This window comes from Micropterus salmoides, unplaced genomic scaffold (genome assembly GCF_014851395.1).
Source record: "Micropterus salmoides isolate LMB-PRFRI ecotype aquatic unplaced genomic scaffold, ASM1485139v1 Ms_hic_scaffold_1, whole genome shotgun sequence".
Taxonomy (NCBI): domain Eukaryota; kingdom Metazoa; phylum Chordata; class Actinopteri; order Centrarchiformes; family Centrarchidae; genus Micropterus; species Micropterus salmoides.
The window spans coordinates 44,520,979-44,541,778 of record NW_024040040.1 but is presented as its reverse complement, the minus strand read 5'-3'; the positions used below and the strand labels follow the sequence as shown (position 1 = coordinate 44,541,778).

The following is a 20,800-nucleotide window of genomic DNA, read 5'->3' as shown; positions in this document are numbered from 1 at the left end:
ATCAGCAGTTATCCCTCTCTACTCCACTAAAGCGAAAATGCTCCCCAGTGAATGGTCGGCGGGTCAGTGAAGGCTGAGGGCTATCAAAGCAGTGTATTAAAAGGAGCTCTTTGAAGCTTGTAAACCACGGTGCCCAGCAGGTCCACAACAGATAGACGCCTCGGATTGGTCAGGTGTGTGTGTGTGTGTGTTTTTTGCTAGATCGATCCACGGAGCTGACATTCTGGAGCATCAAAGCTTTCACCACACTAATCTGACTCCTCCTATGAGGGCAAGGGTTGTTTTTGTTATTTTCCTTTTTTCTCATTTGAAATGCTTATACCTCAGAGGGGCTCCTGCATGCTTATGATATGAAAGCAGACTAACCATGTGTTTTAATGGTTTGAAAGGGAATGAAAACATATTGAAATCAAGCTCAGACACTGTATTTATCAACTAATAAATGATGTAGAGAGATGGGGAGAGCGGCAGAGAATTACAGGGCCATCCATTGGCCATAGCACTGACAGCAGACCAGTGACACCGCAGAGATTCACACACCGCTGCTCCTCAAAGTCAGTTTTCTCTCACACAGTCTCTGGAGACCTGTGCCACATACACACTCATGAAAGGTGTGAAAATCTGATTTCCCAAAAAGGATCGGTAATTCTCTGCGAGGGTGGAAGCCACAATCAATAAATCATTGCTAAGTAGATTGTAAAGAAAAAAAAATGATTCCCCCTTGGTATCAGCGCATTAGGATTCTCCTGAGGATGGATGAGGCGAGATGGGGGTGTGAGACAATCTCAATAAAGAAGAGGCAAATCATACCTTTGGCATTCATCTGGACTCTGGCAAGCAGCTGTCAGAAGGGTGACGAAGGACCAAAAGAGACGACTAATATCTGAGGGATTCATTTGAACAGTGTCCAGGAATGTCTGGAAATATACAAAACCAATAAGATAACTATGTTTAAAACACGCTACATCATTTAAATGTTGAGATTTTGATTTCTCACTCAAAAAGTGTGTTTATCTTTTTTGTTTGTTTATCGAGGGAGGCAACAAGTTCAGAGAAATCTGCGACAACCACCCAGTGGTGGAAAGTACATTTATTCAAGTACTGTCCTGTATAATTTTGAGGTAAAAGTTGCATTTTATCCTCCTGCTCCTCTACATTTTAGAGGGAAACATTGTACTTTTGACAAGACATTTATATGGCAGTTCAACTCTTCAGAATTAGATCTACAAAACCTGACAAGTGTAAAAAATACGGTCCATTGTTAAAATGAACTCTACCTTGTCCAGCTGTAACATTCATGCCGCATACATGTTAATGCATCAGTTAACACTCTACTGTATAATAACGTTATACATATGATATATTTTGCTAATAATACTTACAAGACATTTATTTGCAACTAAGTATTTGAATATTGCTGTACTGCAATTTGTACTGGGTGGTGGAATAAGTATTCAGATACAAGAGGCTTTTTACAATGTTGTATAACATTGTACTCCATTAAACATTTTTGCATTTAAACTCCTAATTTAGTAAAAGTATTACCAGCAAAATGTACATAAAGTAAAAGTACTCATTATGCATTAGTTACCCCAAATCTAATTATAAAATCATATATTTAGATTAATATCATTGGATGCATTTAAGTGTAAGTAGTATTTTATTTAGCTGGCTGTAGTGGTGCTTAATATACTGCAGGCTAGGCTTTTTATTTCATAAGCAAATCATTAACTAGCCGTCAGATAAATGTAGCTAAAAAGTACAATAATATATCTCACTGACGTATAGTAGAGAATAAGTAAAAAGTACCATAAAATTAAAATATCAGAATCAGAATCAGAATCAGCTTTATTTATAAGGTATGTGTACACATAGGAGGACTCTGACTTAGGATTGCACATTGTTCACGATGTGCTTACTTAGTATAGAGAACACATATATAACATTACACACTATAAACAAAAACAATGTAGACAGATTGAGACAATACTACAATGAGCAGAGTGCAAAGGATGCCTGGGTAAAATTATCATTATTATGTACAGCAAAATTAAAATATTAAAAAGTGCTTTAAACAATGTACTTGAGTCTCTTAAATATATTAAGTTACTTTTCTGCCACTAAAAGATCTGAATACATCACAGCAGCCATCAACTGTTTTATCCACTTATGTAAAGTATGGATGACTAATAATGTAACGTTAGCATTAGCATTAATTTATTTTATTTGGCACCTGTTCAAATTGTTCAAGTTGACATAACAAAACCTACTTGAATATTTCTGGTTTACAGAATATCCTGCCAGAGCAGGTTAAGACGGGGTTTAGACTTTAGCCGCAGAGGGAGAAAATGGGCTAACGTTAACGTCAACTAAGTTAAGCTAACTGTGTAACGTTAATGTTAGAAATGTTAAAAGTTAAGTTAAAATTTTCCAGAAACTTGCTAACGTTAGTTACCGGTCTCAAATATGAACAAAAGTTAAAAAATAAAGTTATAACCGAGCAACAAGCTATTTATAGGAGGAAACTCTTGTAAATATAAATACCACAGTGGAAACACACTCTCAACTCACCTGTGCTTTCTCCTCGTTCATTACTGCCTCTCCTCTCAACTTGTCGTTGTCTTTCAGTCAGAAAGACTTCAATACCCATGATGCCTCACGGCTTTCTTTCAGTCATGTGATTTAACTTATGACAGTGGGAGCAGGCTTCGACTACAGACATCACTTTGTTGTATATTGGATATTTCTGACATGAAACAAACCTAACTGCGGAGTTGTGGACCTTTAACATGCATTTATTAAACACGTATTGAGATATTATAACTAACGTTATTCTGTTCGGATACAACTAATATAACAATGGCGGAAGTGGAGGACCAGGTAAGCAGTGCATGCTAGCGTTAGCTAGCTAGTGTTGATGTTTTACACGTATAGGTATCAAAATAAATAAGATTTGTGATCGGGGAATATTGTCAGCTGCCTTTCAGTTTGAGTTAGCTTGTGATTTAACGTTGTAGCATTGAAAACGTGAATGTGTCATGTGATGATAGCCTCACACTGTTTTGATATCTGTGTGTTGTTTTGTAAATAAAACACTGTAGCTGTATTGTCCTGCCTAACCTCCACAGGCTGTGTTTGAGTTAAATTGTATTATATTGCAGGAAAGCTTTAAATGTGGCACAGCTGCGTGCTTTGGTATTTAATACATTAAGACAGATTGTTGAAACCTATTCAAAATGTGTCTTCATTCAGGGCAGAAAACAAAGTGAGGAATTCACAGATGAGTCTGAGGTAAGAAACACATTATCACTTTGGGCTGCCCTTTCTTTTTCCTGCAAAGAGTGAGAGGGAATTTATAGCGTTATAAGAGTCAGGGGGAAAACATTACACCTAAAAATGTCATGCAGTTGCACCAGTATGTCAATTTAAAAATGCATCGATATCAACATATTGACAATGACAGGGGTGGGCATAGTTCTGCCAAGCATGGATGATTTCTGAACTCAAATAAAGCTTGCTGCCTACTGAAAGGACTGTACTACATAGCCAGCCTTTATCAACACAACCTGATCCCAGAAGGATCTTTGTCAGGTTTTGAGGGGTGTCAAACACTCATGAATTACAGATAGCTTTCCAGATCCATCAATATTATGACTGAGCTTCGGTACGTTACAGTACACTTGTGCTTCCGAGAATCACAAGTAGGCTAAATAAAATATAGCTTTACACATCAGCCTGGCAGGAAGGGGAGTTTGTCTTTATGCGAAGTAGAGAACAGAATGAAATTTCAGGGAAAGGTTGCAGCGGACTCTTGCACCTCTCTGATGAAAACAGTTAAGAGTGTGTGAATGGAAAAGGGGGAAAATTCCAGGCTTGTGAATAGAAAGAGTTCCTACATCCTGTTTTCTGTGTGTGTGCAAAGTGTGTTCAGTACTGTAGGACTAGAACACTCACAGAGAAAACAAGCACTAGGGAGTGTGTGTCTCCTCCAAGTGGCTGCAAGCAGCTGGTTATTTACTTAGAGTGGTGCACTATAATGTAGCTTGCTTGGTGTCTGCTGCTGCTGTTACCTGGTTGACAACAGCTTCACTGGATAAAGGCAGTGAGGGCCTGTGTGCTTCACACTGTGCTACTCACAGAAGAAATGAGCAGGATAACAATTTGTCAAAACTGTGCTCTTGAAAGTCAGAGACATGCTCTTCGCTACCTTTTGTAATTTGGCCAGACTAGTCTCATTTGTAATTACATCATACAGTAATAAGCCCTGTTTGTTGTTTTTGTTTTGCTTCCTGAACAGTTCACATAGTCTAGGGAATAGGTTTAATTTTAACTTTGAAGCACAGTGGATCAAACCCTTAGCAGTAGATGACACATGGTAATACTACAGTAACAGACTTATTGCACCTCTTCTTCCTCACTTTAGCACTGAAAGTTGTCAAAATGATCAGATTTAATTGACAAATTCACACTGAAGAATCATCAAGTCAGTAAGGAAGTACCTGAACAATGACTCCAACCTAATTGAAGGATTTTTTTTTTTTTACATATTACATTATAATATGTGTGCTTAATCGCAACTTTATTTAAAGTGGAAAGGGTTCCATTTTCTAAGATAAATGGTTATATGAGATTGTGTCCAAATTATGTCATAATATTTGCTTTGATGTAACAGCTTTGCAGCCAAAAAGTGAAACAAAAGACAGAAAAACATGCTGAGGTGTGTGTGGGGGAGTGGATTCATTACAGTCTTAAATGATTAAAATTCAGCCAGTTCAGTAGTTGACAAAACTTCAATTAATTTTATTGTCAGTCACACAAGGGGCAGGCACATATGTAATGAAAGGTCAGCGGTTTCCGGCAAACACATTGGGTCATACATAACAGAAAAAATAAAATAATAATGAATATAAGAATAAGAATAAAAACACCATAATATCAACATTATTTACAATTTCAACATTATTCACAAACTGCAATGAGTAAGGCAGTATGTATCTGAGGAATTGGAATAATAATAGGCAACAAAGGGCAAGTTACAAGATATTGAGACATATGATTTTATTTAATAATTATGGTCCTGTAAAAGCACAAAGTACGTGTTGCAAACATCTTCAAGGAGAGTTTAACATGTCTGTTTAACATGTCTCCCCAAAATTTCTCATAGGTGTTTAAATGGGGTTGAGGTCAGGTAACTCTTAAGGTGGCAGGATGAGTCCTTATTTTCTTGACATTGAAGAAGACATCCTTTCTCATCCTAAATGTGAGTTTGTGGTCTTCAGCATGTATTTGAAAGCAGAGTGTCCTTATTGTAGGCAGAAGGCTTGGTTCAGCATGTTGTCTTAACTGCCAATAGGTGAAGAATATGGCAAAAATGGTTACAACACAAAGGCCAGCTCCGTAGTTGACAAAACAAAAGGCAACTTACAAGAGATGGCAAAAGTTTGAAAATGGTTAGTTTCTCTCCAGGGATGAAGTTTGCCTTTGTTGTTTGATACACCTTTGAAACCCGTGACAAATGCCCTCGCATCAGAAATCTCACAACTAGAATACACAGGAAATAGCCTAGATATGGCGTTGTTGAGTGGGAAAGGATTGTTTTTGAAAATAACATTTTTTCCACGCTATTGTCCCCCACCTCCAACCCAGTAGCACATAATGGCAGACAGCGTTTTGAGTTGATGCACCCTCTGGGCAGCCACAGACTGTGCAGCATTGGTTATAAACTGAATTATGAGTAATATTCAGGCTGTGACTGGCCGCAAATGTTGGCTCACACCTGAAATGTAACACAGTAGAATACTTTAAGTTTGCTTTATGAAATGACTAAATTCATGTATGTCACTGGGGATGAACTGTCTCATGAAAAAATTACTTTATGCTGCATTTCACGCAAGGTAATGGAAATGTGTCTTTGTGCATACAGTCTATCTCCTTACACACACTTTCAGAATTTCTTTGAAGAGAAGCCAGAAAACATGTAGGATTGGCCGTTAGTGTGGACCTGCTGGGTTTAGTGTGTGTTGCTCAGTGGCACTGTGGCAGTGATGGTGGGCGTTGCGGATGTAAAACCAGCCTTCCAAAATGTATTGGGTACATATTACTTATGCTGCTGAAGATTGTGATTATAAATCCTAAATTTGATCTGACTGTCGTGGGATGGATAGATAGAGAGAGACATATATATATATATATATATATATATATATATATATATAACATTTACATTCTGCAAAAGTTGAATTTTCTCGATGAGCTCATGTGATTTCACCTTTTCAAATTAACTTAATGTAAGCAACAAAACCTTAAAATGTGTCACCATGTAGTAGGGCTTGGTATTGCATTGTGATGATATGATAGTATTAAAAACCAATGTGTCAGATGTTTTGCTTTATGCTTGTGAAGAGTTGTCTAATGCACAGAGGAACACAATTAATTGCATTGAACATCAAGTCAATTTAAGTAATTTAATGTGATTTTGCCTGTCATACATTTTGAAATTGGAAAAGTATTCCTATTAAAGCTCTAATATTGATTTTTAACTGTTTGAGTTTCCTTAAAAAATATGCTTATCTCAAGCCTATTACACAAGTGGAGGGTTTTCTTGTAAACTAACAAAAGTTGTCTTTACATTCAGTGTTTCTCACCAAAACACTCCATATCCATTCCATGTCAACTCCACCTGCGCTCATTATTATTATTACTACCTTATTCGCTACCACTATTTATCATTACATTTCTTTTAATACCGTAAAATACTGTACATCTACATACTCCCTTTAGATTTAGATTTTTAGATTAGTATATTTCGTTAAATTTTCTACTTACCTACTTTCTATCATTATTTTTTATTCCTTAATATCTTGACATGCAAAGTAAGCAATTGTAAAGAATTTCCCCTCGGGTATCAATAAAGTATTTCTGATTCTGGTCAAAAACTCGACAGGTCACCTTTAAGTTGGTTTGCATTGAAAGCACATGACGTCCTATCACGACCTCGTCAGACTCCTTCTCACTTTTTTTTAAGAAAGTTTGAGGACAGAATTTTCTGGACATTTAGTAAATGTCAGTTTTTGTCAATGGCTGTCAAAGAACATTGTGAACGATAACATTTGGGAGAGGACGCTGTGCCGTTGTAATGAATCCCTTTTAAAGAAAATGTTAACAGTGAGAGCCCATCTCACGAGTCTACATTCTCATCCAGGAGGAGGACAGCGAGGAGGAGCCCAAGCTGAAGTATGAGAGGCTCTCCAATGGGGTGACAGAAATCCTCCAGAATGATGCAGCCAGCTGTATGACCGTCCATGACAAGGTAGAGGTTATGATATACCACCACAAGGGCATTTCAGTCTGAAGTCCGCCCATCGCAAGTACAGGTTTCACATTGTTTATGTACACATGTGAGAGATGTCCTCTTGAAAGCCGGTTTTCATGCTCCCTGTTCAAGGCAGCCCATTCTTTTCTCACCTTTCCCTGCCTATCCTCTCAGGGAGGTGCATCGAAAGACAGCAGTTGCCATTGTCTTCTCCTCTTTTTATTCTCACTCTTACATATTTTTCAGCTCCTCTCCTCTGTTTGTCGAACGTTGATATTTTTTAAGAGGGCCACTCTCAGCGAGATGGTTAATCGTTGTGGCACCAGCAGCACACATGCACGCCTGAGCAGAGCAAAAGTCACCCCCAGTTATGTCTCCTCACATGTTTTATTAACCACTATTGATTTTCATTTATTTATTTTTACTTTGAGGATTTGCCCCCCCCCCCCATCAAAATAGCAATTATGCCAGAATGAGAGACATTGCTTTGCTGAAATCCTAAATTTGATCTGACTGTCGTTCTTCCTGGGATTTCTGTATACCTTCTTCCACCCAGCTACCTGTGTGGTCACACCAGCCCCCACCGCCGCAGCAAACTCCCACAGCCTTAAAGCCACCAACAGCACACATTGCCTTATGTTGCCTCATAATTTAAGTGTCTGAATCCGAATTTCATTTGAACAATTCCATTCTGATAAATCCCTTTAAAAGTCGCTCCGCCTCACAAGGTTGAACCCTTTATTTATTTATTTTTGGTTATTTTATTTGGGGAGATTGCAGGGGCTCTGTCTGACATGCTCAGCTGTGCCTGTAAATATAAGCATTTCATTATAGACTGCACTGAAGCATGGTGGGCTCGCCACACATCCACATGCTGGTCTAGAAGGGAGGGGGATTAGGAGGAGGGCATGGAGCAGGGCTGGGGTGGAAGAACACACACTTAATCTAATGCCAAAAGCCCCCGTTTCTATAATTTTTTTTTGTCCCAGTGGACTCTCTCACACACACACACACACACATTCACACAAACACATGCACTTTTGTTGGAGCACAAAGCATAGAAACCAGTTGCTGCTCAGTAGAAATAATAGCTCTGTGTTGGGCAGGAAGGTGATTGGGTTGCATAGGGTGCATGGGAAGAAGTCAGATGTACAGTGCATTTATTATGCTTAAGCATTTTAATTTGAGGGGGAAAATGCCATTTCACACTGTGTGCTTTAATAAATAGGGCTTTTCCACCCACGGCAATTTCACAGTTTTGCCTCCAAGCCCACAGAATCCCCACTCTGCCCATGTCGCCCCTGCTCCAGGAAATATTTTTTTATCCTCTACCACAGCCTTCATCAGCACATGATTTTTTTTTTACAAATGTCTTCTGGTTTAATTTACATTACACTTGTCTCCCTTCAGTTTCTTGCCCTAGGTACCCATTTTGGAAAGGTCTTCCTGCTGGACATCCAAGGAAATGTAACCCAGAAGTTTGAAATTGTGAGTGCTTTAAAATCCTTTAGATTATAATGAGGACATTCTTTAGGCCTACTGGTACATGTTATTTATGTTTTAGCCATGCTTAAGACTAATGCTAATATTTTTAATCATATGACGTATTATTAATAAAATTAACTATAAATAAGGCTAATGACTTTCACAATCCCCTGACTTCTCATCTAGCGCCACCAGTAGGTTGACATTTGTGACCACTATGTTTCTAGTTAAACAAAAAGGATCTTACTCTTTAAATAAAGGTCTATCTCTGTAGGGATCCTTTCCACGATGTTGTCAGACACTTATAATAACAATCTGAGCAAAAACAAGCACCCTAGTAGACGTTATCTGACAGGGCGCAATTGCCCCCAAAGATTACATTGCAGCCGTGTTTCACTGCTGCAGCACGCTCGCTCAATACTGGACCAATTTTGCCAATTTATAAAAATGTTGTTCCCATTAGTCACAAAGACACAAAAACAAGTTCCAGGTTAAAAAATACAGAAGTCATACTGTAAGAGACGTCAGTAATGTTCCCTTCTCCCTTGATAACAGTGACCATTAATATTAAAGGAATAGTGTTCATTTTGGGTTTTGAAAAATCCTTCTGCTGTGTTTTTGAGAAAGATTTGACTTGAGGACTGTATAGAATGAATAGGACATTCATGTTTTTTTAGTGACATCTCTTGCCATGAAATTTGAAAGAGACATTCAAGTTCACCTGAGAATGACTTGTGACAACCAAGGTTGATCCTCTGACTTTTCATCTAACCTCTGCTGAACTTTGTGTTTAACGCTAACACGCTCAACAAAGAGAGTGAACATGGGAAACATTATACACGCGCTTAACATACATAATATCTATTAACATCAGCACGTTAACCTTGCTGTGGGCATGTGGCATGCTAATGTTATCATTTAGCATAAAACACTGCAGCCTCAGAGCTCCTGGCATGGCAGTAGACTCTTAATCTTGTTAAATTCCGAATAATAAAGGATAATAGTAAAGTACTTTACTGATAGTTGTCTTTTATTGCACCTTTATGTACAGAATGATTTTTTGTTGTAGGTTTTGACTCATCCACAGTGCTGTCCCTTAATAACTGAAGCTCTTTATCATTCATACAGCCCTATTTATTATTGGTGACTGTAATACTGTGTACTTCACTAAGCCAAAGATATAATTCATCATACTAATCATATGTTTTATATTTAAATATATCCTAGTATCAAACTTTCTAGAATGATGTGGGCCTTAAAGGGTCATTTTGGTATTTATCAACCTGGATGTTATTTTCTCATGTTTTTTTGGTGTGTGACTAATTAGGACAACATTTTTTTGAAATTGTGTTGAGTGAGCGTGCTGCTTTTAGCATCAGCGAAACAGCAACATAATCCTTGCGTGCAATTTCACCCCGTCAAAGGACGTCCACTGAAGTGCTTGTTTTTGCCATTGACAGGCTCTAATTGTTATTACAAGTATCTGACAAAATTGTGGAAAGGATATGTACAGAAATGGACCTTTTTTTTAAAGAGAGAGATCCTTTTTGAAACAGTTACTAATATCGCTGTCGTCAAAGCTACCAGACTCCATTGATAAACACAGTAACTCTACCTCGCAGAACACGGAGTTTCTGGTCTACCGCTGCCTCAGTCGCTTAGTTTGTTTGTGTTATTGTGCGACTTTGTTGTTTTTGTTTATTTGTGTCTCTTAAGGTTGTCAGACACATATAATAACAATCTGAGTCAGCACCCTGTCAGCGGCAAAAACAAGCAATTTGGTGGACGTACTTTTGACTCAATACTGGACCAATTTAAAAAAAAAAAAGTCCCCATTAGTCACATAGACACAAAAACATGGGGAAATAGGGTCCAGGTGGAAAAATATAGACCTTACCCTTTCAGAGATGTCTGTACCGTTCCCTTCTCCCTTGATAAAGTGACCAATACTATTAAAGGAATAGTTTGACATTTTGAGAAATACATGTATTCACTTACTAATACTTGTTATGCTAAAATAAGGTCACATAATATTTAACAGACAGACATGAGGGTTGAATCAAATAAGCATATTGATGTTCAACTATTTCTTTAACACTACTCATGTTTGGAAAAATGGCATGTATTGTCAAATATTTCTCAAAAACACAGCAGAAGCACTTTTAAAAACCATAATGAACACAATGGGACCTTGATATTAAGTACCATAGGGGTGCATTAGAAAATGTGTTGAAGTTATAAGCAGCAATGATCTTGCATATCTGATTTAGTCCCTCTGCTCATTTGATCTGGACTGAATGAGTGCTGAACAGTGATTTAATTTGCAAACCAAAAAGCATTCCCTAATCAAAAATATTCCCTAATCAAGGCTGATTTTGCCGACACAAAAGGGGCAGTTTTACATGACTGTACCTGTAGTGTCCCTGCTGAGTACACTGATTCAAGTGCTACTCACCTAAAGAACTTACTGCCAGTTATCAGTCACTGCCTGAAAGAAACAAGGAAGTTGTTTCACTGAACAGAAGAGACACCACTGAGTTCTGCCTAGATGTATTTGTGATGTAGTTTCAAAATGAACAAGTCAGAATTCAGTGAAAAGCAGATTTAATATGTGTACCAAATACCCAGGTGAACCTAATGCACTGGAGAAATTGTAAATAAGCTAAGAACTTTTTCTCCTGGAGTCTACGCAGAGGCACAGTCAACCCTTTAGGGATAGCTTTTAAGTAACATTTGCTGTAATTTATGCCATTTGGTCGATCCTTTTATCTAAAGTGTCATGAATGTCTAAAATTTAAAAGCACCAGCAGTGAATTGGGATCCCCTAACCTCCACAGAGTTAATGCCATGCTCTGTGCATTGACACATATGGGTCTATGCATCCATCACATACTCAAATCTTTTGCCTTTCGCTTATTCTGGCGTTTCACTTAGTGGGGTAAAATGTCAGCCAGCAGCATTTGATATTAGCCCGCCTCTAAAAAAGATGCCTTGATAATTGTGTCTCTGCAGAGTTCAGTGAAGATCAACCAGATCAGTCTGGATGAAAGTGGAGAGCATGTGGGCATCTGCTCCGAGGATGGGAAGGTGAGATCTCTCTGCTCATCACCGCTGGTTACTGATCCTTGGGCCTGCAGAAAAGACATCGCCAATCAGCAGTTCTCATCTTTCATAATTCATCCTCAGATTCATATAAAACTCTTATCAGTGTTAAACTTTATGCTAATGATGTGGAACTTGAGGTGTTTAGTAGTGAATTTTTAGAAGGCAGTTCTTCCACAGTCGGAGCAATAACCCGAAGTTTTATCGGCACCGTATCTACACATAAACCCTTATTTTTATTTCATTATGCGGGAACTTATAAAAAGCTTGTACCAGTTTTGAAGAGTAGGGGAAAGTATTGCACTCAGATCTGTTGAGCTGTCAGTCAGCCATCAGCCGTCTATGGATACCCTCTCCATGTTCCCCACCTTGCTGTTATCTTGTCTCTTCTCATCATTACCACCATCCTTCAGTGAGAAATCATGGATTTCGCAGTCAAGATATGCTCTCTGATATCACCCTCCCCCCCTACATCCAGCACTCTGGTGGCAAAAAAACAAGATCTTGTCGCACAAAAAAGTGGAGCAGACAATTAAAATCAATGCAACAGCAATTGTTTGCCCTGAACCAGTTCAGTTGGCTGTTAATCCTTTGAAAATCTCACTTAATCCTTAATCGCCGGTGCGGTTTAAAAAATAAAGATTGCATCAGAGTTTTATAATATCCCCCTACTTAAAAAAAGTGTCTTCTTTTTCTTTGGGCCTCATATGAAGACAAACCGGGTGTCATGCACTCTAATGGTACATTAGGGTTTGTTGTAGCCAACTGAGGCTGTACTCAAGTCCAAGATGAGGACTCCTGTTTCTAAACCCTGAAGGGTTCAAAGAATCAACTTTTCCACTAATTGGTGACCCAGCGGAAAAGTTGGGAGCCAATCAAAGTCTTTTCTGACCACAACCCCCCCCCCCCCCCCCCCCGGCCTCGGATAGTTGCAGAGGCAGCAATTAAAGGAGAAATTTTGAGTTATTCACCTTTGCTTGCCATTCTGCCGTCTCATCTCTGTTTCAGGTGCAAGTGTTCGGCCTCTATACAAGAGAGGGCTTCCATGAGAACTTTGACTGTCCCATCAAAGTAAGTTGATGTCTGAAAACGGATGTCTATTAGCATGCAGCTGTTGCTATTACCTGCACATAACATAACAAAAACATCAGATTTTGACTCTCCAAAATAGTAAAACCTATACAGCCTAATCTGCTCCTGGTGTATTGTTTTGCAGGTGGTGGCGTTACATCCTCAGTTCACCAGATCAAACTACAAACAGTTTGTCACTGGGGGCAACAAGGTAGGTTTGAGTAATTCTTTTCACTTGAGCTGTCATTATGTACATTTTTAGACATTTCCTGCCACAATAATTCATCCTGATTGTGTCCGGGTGAAACCGAATCCTGCGAACCTTCTCACTTTGGCTCGGCTGAAGGCGATGCACAGGCCTTTGTCTGGTGTGAAAGGCTCTTACTTTTCTGTCTCTTTGCTGGAGTGCTCTCGGGAAAGCTGCCCATTTTCACAAAGTGCTGTTCGCTCAACAGTGTTTGAAAGGCAACGCTTCACAAGCACAGCAAGTAGATGTCATTATCAAGAGGGTACATAGTCTTAGGGTTTCCGGGGGGGCATACGGTGACCTCTTACCTGAGAATTGTCTGCAGTAGGTATGTCACTACGTAAGGGAAAAAGTATCTTAGACGTTAGATTTGTCTCTTTTGGGGGGGTGGGGAAGTTAAGGCACCTACCTATTAGCACATGCCCATTACTGTACATAATGGTAAACTGCTCGGAAGTAGCGTCATTGCAAAAGCATCCGTAAATAAAGTATACTGACATTTATACAACAGGGGTGAGGAAAAACAACTTTTTTATGAAACCCCATTGTTAGTGTTGCTTTGCCATTTTCTTTCAATTGCCGCTGATTCCTCTCAGTTCCAAGTTGTGAAGGCCTCCACAATGTGCCTGTGATGAAAATCAATAAGCCTCAACGGGAGCCACATCCTGTCAAAGGAAATTCAATTTTGTCTCCACAGTTCTTTTGTCATATCATCTCTTTGTACAGCAAACTGTTTATTAACATAGCCCAACTGCTGAATTAAAGAGCCTATACAACCTTCTCTCGGCATCCTTGGTAATATTATGCACTTTTTTGGGGGCTTTTTTGTATTAGTTTATATAGTAAGGACAGTAACAATGCAGGGAATGTGAATGACAGGCTTTGTCCTCTACAGCATGTACAACAATACAAGGCCTGAACATTAAACTGCAGTTCATATAAAAATTCTGCAACTGCCTTGATGCCACACTGCATTGTGGTTTTAAAACACCAAACCTGCACAACACTCTCGCTGAACGTCCACACCTCTGCTAGAAATAAATACTTGTTTCTATACTTTGCGCCTCCCACAGTGACGACAATAAATGGTGTGTTTCCTAAAGGAAGCCGTGACCATTATGATGAGAGTAAGAAGGATGTATGAAATCAAGCTTGTAATGCGTCAAGTGTTCAACCCTTTCTTTATGGCTTTCTTCCACTTGCAAATTAAGTCGACCATGTGAAACTGTAAAATTACTTCTTCCACCACTGAATGTGAAGCTAATGTGATGTTTCTCACTTAGATCGAGTCTAATGAACAATCTGTCTTCAGCGTCCTTGTGCCTAAATGCTCTGAAGTGGAATTAAGATCTTTATATAAGGACTAAAATCAGGTTTTACTTCATCATTTTGCAGCATGAATGAGGCAGTTTCACACAGTTTAAGTTAAATCTATAAGGCTATTTCACTCTTTATACCAGACGCAGCTCCTGACTGGCTGTTCCAGTGCAATGTGCTGTTCATCTACTGCCCTCTGTAGGCGAGGCTGCACAACTGCACCCCTGAGTTGCTGTTGATTTGAGATGCAAACAGTGTTTTCCTGTTGTTTCTTCCTCAAAGCTGCTTCTGTATGAAAGAAACTGGTTGAATCGCTGGAAGACCTCTGTTCTACATGAAGGCGAGGGTTCAATCACTAATATCCAGTGGAGAGTTAACCTCATTGCGTGGGCCAACAATGTGGTGAGTGATCAGTCGCAGGAGACAATAAAACATACAGTCTTGAATGTTAAAATGCTGAAAAGTGTTTTTCCTGATTTCTTTAAGGGAGTTAAAATCTACGATATCGGTACAAAACAGCGGATCACAAATGTGCTGCGGGATAATGTCAGTCTGAGGCCTGACATGTACCCCTGCAGCCTGTGTTGGAAAGACAACGCCACTCTCATTGTTGGCTGGGGAACTTCCATTAAGGTTTGCTTCTTTTCTCTTAAACTACATTAATCATCACAGACACTTGCTACTCCAGTCCATAATTTTCTTATTTCTCCTCAGATTTGCGTTGTGAAAGAGCGAAATCCTACTGAAATGAGAGATCTGCCCAGTCGTTATGTGGAAATAGGTAATAAATACACTGCACATTATAATAAACTGTGTAATAATAAACTTTAATTAAAAAGCGCATCTATCTAAACAAAGGTTACAAAGTGCTTTATAACATGAAAGCCAGAACAGGTTAAAACAGCAGTGAAATGAAATACAAATAAAGCTAGATAAGAAAAGGCTTAAAATGTGGTTGGATAAAATAAGACAAATGAACTTAAATCAGGTTATACGATACATTTATATAAGGGAATAGTGATGTGGGAACATTGCAGTTGACAAAGTCTCATGGTTGCCATGATGATGCAGTGATATGTAGAATATCTTGCACTATAACAAGAAGATGGTGTATTTGATGCTCTTTTGTTTGGTTTCTCTTTCTGAAACAGTGTCTGCGTTTGAGACTGAGTTTTTCATCAGTGGTCTGGCGCCGCTGGCTGATCAGCTTGTCACCCTGTTCTTTGTGAAGGAGAACTCTGATCACATGGTAATGGTGACTTCTTTTACATATGTATTAATGGAGCACATAAAAGTTTTTACTCATTGTGTGTGTGTGTGTGTGCAGGACGAGGAGTTTCGTGCGCGGCCTCGCCTCGACATCATCCAGCCTCTCCCTGAGAGCTGTGAGGAGATTTCTTCAGATGCGCTGACTGTGCGCCACTTTCAAGACAACGAGTGCAGAGACTACCGCCTCGGTGAGACTATAAAAGCAGCCCTCAGAGAAATGTCACCAAGCGTTTTACTGCGCTCTGATTTCATTATGCTTCAAATATAAAATGTCAGCCGTAATGCGCAATAGGCAAAAGGCAAAAGGCATAAATGTATTTTCATTAACAGAGCATTCTGAGGGAGAGTCGCTCTTCTACATCATCAGTCCCAAAGACATTGTTGTGGCCAAGGAGCGAGACCAAGATGACCATATCGATTGGCTGCTTGAAAAGAAGAAATATGAGGTCTGCGCTGCTGTATTTTATGAATGTTGCAAAAGGTTACAGTCCACGATTATATCGTTTTAACTGTGTGTCCTGCTACTGTGACAGGAGGCTCTGATGGCTGCGGAGATCAGCTTCAAAAACATCAAGAGACATGATGTTCAGAAAATCGGGATGGATTACATCAACCACTTAGTGGAGAAAGGAGACTATGACAGTGCTGCGAGGTAGGTTTGACATGTGCGAATGTACAGTACATTAATTCAATTGATAAGTTGGACAGTTATTTTTTTTTTCGACAGGGTTCGTATCACAGAATCTTTCTATTTAAAGTGCTAGATTCAGATAATAAATGTAAAAAGTGAGTGTTTCACTCATTAAAGATATGAAAATTGTAGAAAGACGGAACACTTAACTACAATTACCAAAGTTACTGAATGGATGAGATTTTAGTTTTAGTTTAGCTGTGGATATTTTTTTGACAAAACATCTTAACTCAAGTTTCTCTCACTAAAATTTTCCAGAGCTTTAAGCAGTCCATAGAGTTTATATACTGTACGTTCATGTGACGTATAATGTTCATTCCTTTTTAATTGACGTGACTCGACTGTCCCCTGCTGACAAAGTCAAAAAACAGGATCTTCTTGTTTCATTTGAATGATTCGAATGCTTTTTTTTCTAAATTCAGGAAGTGTCAAAAGGTTCTTGGAAAAAACATGGAACTATGGGAAAATGAAGTATACAGGTTCAAGACCATCGGACAGTTGAAGGTGGGTCAAGGGTTTTGGTTCCTAAATGTTGTGCCTTTTCTTTCTCAGAGTAACAGTCTCATATCCACTCCTCTCCAATTCCAGGCCATCAGTCAGTATTTGCCCAGAGGGGATCTGCGTCTCAGACCGGCCATCTATGAAATGATCTTGCATGAATTCCTCAAAACTGATTATGAGGTACTTTATCCCCGCACTATATTCTTGACATCCTGTGACGAGTCCGGTGTTCAGCTAACGGTTCGTCCCACTTCCTCTTCTGTCCACAAAGGGTTTTGCCACGCTGATCCGGGAATGGCCTGGAGAGCTTTATAATAACATGGCCGTTGTTCAAGCAGTCACCGATCACCTGAAGAGGGACCCCACTAACAGAACCTTGCTCACCACATTGGCTGAACTGTGAGTGACTTTAACACGTGAACCAGTTGAATTAATGTTGAGGGGAAACACAAGTTATCAGTTTTCAATATTGCAACAAAATGAAAAGGTTTGTGCATAATTCTATATACATTTGTATGGAATTCAGCACTTTAGATCTAGATTGGAGTTTTAAATTAAGTTCTGTGTATTTGGTTGCAGAATATTTGTCTGTGAAGATGTATTCACTGAAGGGTCTGTATGGTTTAATGGTTTTATGGTTGAAAAAGACCGAATAAAAGTAACCTGTCGGTCTTTCATGCTACACAGGTACACATACGACCAGCGGTACGACAGAGCCTTAGAGATCTACCTGAGACTGAGGCACAAAGATGTTTACCAGCTGATCCACAAACACAACCTTTTCCGCTCCATAGAGGACAAGATCGTACTCCTCATGGACTTTGACAAAGAGGTAAAAAGCCAGATGATAGACTGAAAACATTTAATATTTGCAAATTGTATTTACTGAATTTATTTTTCAGTGTCAATCTGTGTTTTTCCAAATGAGTCATTTATTCTCTAAATTTACGTTATCAGAAAGCTGTTGACATGCTTCTCGACAATGAAGACAAGATATCGGTAAGTGTACCTGGCTTCTCTCAGACTTTCATGAAGGACCTGGTGAAAATCCACTGCCTGCGCTGATCCTGTTCCCCTTCTTTGTGCTAACAGACAGACAGGGTAGTGGAAGAACTGGCAGACAGGCCTGAGCTTCTGCATGTGGTGAGTTGAGATACATATCACTTTGAATATAATCATATTAACTCTCAAAATAGAATTCAGAAGCAATTTGACTCACCTTTTCCCCACAGTACCTCCATAAACTGTTCAAGCGAGACCACCACAAAGGCCAAAAATACCACGAGAGACAGATTGTCCTGTATGCCGAATACGACCGGCCAAACCTCTTACCTTTCCTGAGAGATAGCACACACTGCCCGCTTGAAAAGGTACAATTCTTACATGTCATCCTACCTCAAGTTTCTGCAAGCTACAAGACATGAATTATGTCGTCTTTTTCAGGCTCTTGAGGTTTGTCAACAAAGGAACTTTGTAGAGGAGACTGTCTTCTTGCTCAGTAAGTGTTAAGGATTTGCTACGTTTAAGTGTGTTTTGAAATGATTAAAAGGAAACTAACCCAGCATGCGGCTCCCAGGCAGGATGGGGAACTGCAGACGAGCTCTGCAGATGATCATGGAGGAGCTGGAGGATGTGGACAAGGCCATAGAGTTTGCTAAAGAGCAGGACGATGCAGAGCTCTGGGAGGATCTCATCTCATACTCTATTGACAAACCACGTACGACAAAGACTCCTATTGACTCAGTAATTCTGATTTGTCTTTCTTTGTCATTTCCTCACTTTCACAAACTTCCTTTGTCTCCCCAGCATTTATCACTGGCCTCCTTAATAACATTGGTACTCATGTGGATCCCATCCTGCTCATCCATCGCATTAAGGAGGGTATGGAGATCCCAAACCTCAGAGATTCACTAGTAAAAATCCTCCAGGACTACAATCTACAGGTTAGACATGTTTCTTTTAGATTAGCTTCTATTTTGTCTCACTTGAAATCTTTACGATTTGATGATTAAAGATTAGTATCTCTGTGAACACTGTTCTTCCCTAGTAGTGTAGCTTTGATTCAGCTAAAATAAAAGCTAAATACAGCCACAAGCAGCAATATTCAGGGTCCAAGCAGATAGAGAAAAAGCGCAACATTTGACATTTTCAGAGCAGACGACCATAACTTTGACTCCTAAGCCAAGCCGTTTCCGAGAGAATTGCAAAAAACCTAAACTTGATTGTCACAGCGCCACCTTGAGGTCGATGAGTGTTATTTCATGCACCTGAGTAGTGTGTGGAATTTGCAACCCACCTGCGTTTTGGGCTTACAGTTTTTGCTGGACAAACAGTTTTAGCTGAGAAAAAGAAGAAAAACGAGAAGGACAACTAATAATGAGGACAAAAACGAACCCCTAAAAAGGATTAGAAGATAAATATTAAACCAGCAGAAAATTTAAAAATACACTAGTATATGTTAAATGCACGAGTAAACTAAAATATCACAGTTAGTTAGTCAGTTGGGGGTTTCAGTAATACTTTTTTAAATATAAATTTTAAGAATTAATTAACTATTCATCATGTTGTTTCATTTATTAACCAGATTTTGTTTCCTTGTTTCTAAGATTCTTCTGAGGGAAGGATGTAAGAAGATACTGGTGGCCGACTCCCTCTCCCTGCTCCAGAAGATGCACCGGACACAGATGAGAGGAGTCAGGGTCGACGGTGGGTGCACTTTCCCTGACGTTCGTGAAGCAGTGGAGATTAAGTCATTTTAAACTGTACTCATACATGTGGTGGTTTTCTTTTCAGAGGAGAACATTTGCGAATCGTGTCTTGCTACCATATTACCGTCAGGTGGGTTGTCCATGCATTTGTTTGCGAGTATTCTAGTGCTGTGTTGCATTTGAAAGCTATTCATTGCTAATGTTTTTTTGCATTAAACCTGTGATTCAGACATGGCCAAACCCTTCAGCGTGGTGGTGTTTCACTGCAGACACATGTTTCACAAGGAATGTTTACCATCCACAGGAACAGTGAGTAACGTCCTGTCTGTGCTACTCATCACTTTATTTCTTCTGTTCATGAACTATATCTACCCGCCCTATCTCAAACATAACTTGCCTGTCCTATGTTGAGACCCCTTTTTCCTCCTTCCTGTTTCAGGTTCCCGGGGTGCAGTTTTGTAACATCTGCAGTGCGAAGAAGCGCGGGCCAGGAAGTGGAATCCTGGAGATGAAAAAGTAACGGGGGTCTATGCACTCAAGGTGTTTATTATTGATGCTTTCCCCTTGTGTCAGTGCATCGATCAATGAATATCATTTTCGCTCAGTCACTGAACTTAACCTGAGCTAAATATTGCAAATGCAAAAACATTTATATTGGATTGTCTCTGTATATTTACATCTAACAACTGTAAAGTGTTGTACTTGTTCTGCTTGCTACTGATGTGATTTTTGTGGTGAAATGTCTGAAAAATAAAATCACATAAAAACTGCTTGTGGTTTGTGTCTGATAATTGTGTCTCCTCCATAACCCACTTGAAGCCAATCCTGTCAAGTAAGCCAATTAAAAATGTATAAGAAGAATGTCTGCTCAGGGTTTGCGGTGGAAAGGTACTGAAATGTATATGTAAAATTGCTGAATCACAGTTAGATTGTCTGTTAAATAACTCAAAATGGGCATTGTGACCTTGTGATGTGAGAAAAGGTTCAGACTTAAAAATTAGAAGATGAGATAAGCTTGTTGGAAACTGATTCTGACTGTATTTTGGTGTTTAGAGAAGAACAAGTCAGTGGCCTGTCTATCTGAAAGTCTGTATAAA

At 39.2% G+C, this 20,800-nt stretch overlaps 2 protein-coding genes across 6 annotated transcripts in view; one reads left to right on the top strand and one right to left on the bottom strand.

The window, feature by feature from the left end:
• Positions 1-2,624, bottom strand: part of pou6f2 (POU class 6 homeobox 2) — a 75,984-nt gene extending 73,360 nt beyond the window's left edge. For all 5 annotated transcript variants that reach the window (XM_038730321.1, XM_038730302.1, XM_038730320.1 and 2 more), the window contains exons 1-2: positions 2,572-2,624; positions 811-917 (exon numbers count right to left, since the gene is read on the bottom strand). In XM_038730321.1, the coding sequence (XP_038586249.1) occupies positions 811-917; positions 2,572-2,592 (128 nt within the window). In that variant the 5' untranslated portion in view covers positions 2,593-2,624. The remainder of the gene's footprint in view (positions 1-810; positions 918-2,571) is intronic.
• Positions 2,625-2,673: 49 nt separating this feature from the next.
• On the top strand, positions 2,674-20,473 carry vps41 (VPS41 subunit of HOPS complex). The gene is made up of 28 exons (XM_038730291.1): positions 2,674-2,880; positions 3,253-3,291; positions 7,202-7,309; positions 8,723-8,800; positions 11,810-11,884; positions 12,908-12,970; positions 13,116-13,181; positions 14,817-14,936; positions 15,021-15,167; positions 15,249-15,315; positions 15,686-15,783; positions 15,862-15,991; positions 16,134-16,249; positions 16,337-16,455; positions 16,917-16,998; positions 17,083-17,175; positions 17,267-17,394; positions 17,683-17,827; positions 17,953-17,994; positions 18,088-18,138; positions 18,228-18,365; positions 18,439-18,493; positions 18,572-18,712; positions 18,802-18,938; positions 19,602-19,701; positions 19,789-19,833; positions 19,933-20,012; positions 20,143-20,473. The coding sequence occupies exons 1-28, from the start codon at positions 2,860-2,862 to the stop codon at positions 20,221-20,223; spliced, it is 2,565 nt and encodes an 854-aa protein (XP_038586219.1). The 5' UTR covers positions 2,674-2,859; the 3' UTR covers positions 20,224-20,473.
• The last annotated feature ends 327 nt before the right edge of the window (positions 20,474-20,800 follow it).

Coding starts and splice junctions, on each gene's coding strand:
- vps41 (XM_038730291.1), top strand. CDS start 2,860: ATGGCGGAAGTGGAGGACCAG. Junction 15,316..15,685: donor CAGTCGTTATGTGGAAATAG/GTAATAAATACA, acceptor TTTCTGAAACAG/TGTCTGCGTTTGAGACTGAG. Junction 17,828..17,952: donor TCATGGACTTTGACAAAGAG/GTAAAAAGCCAG, acceptor TTACGTTATCAG/AAAGCTGTTGACATGCTTCT.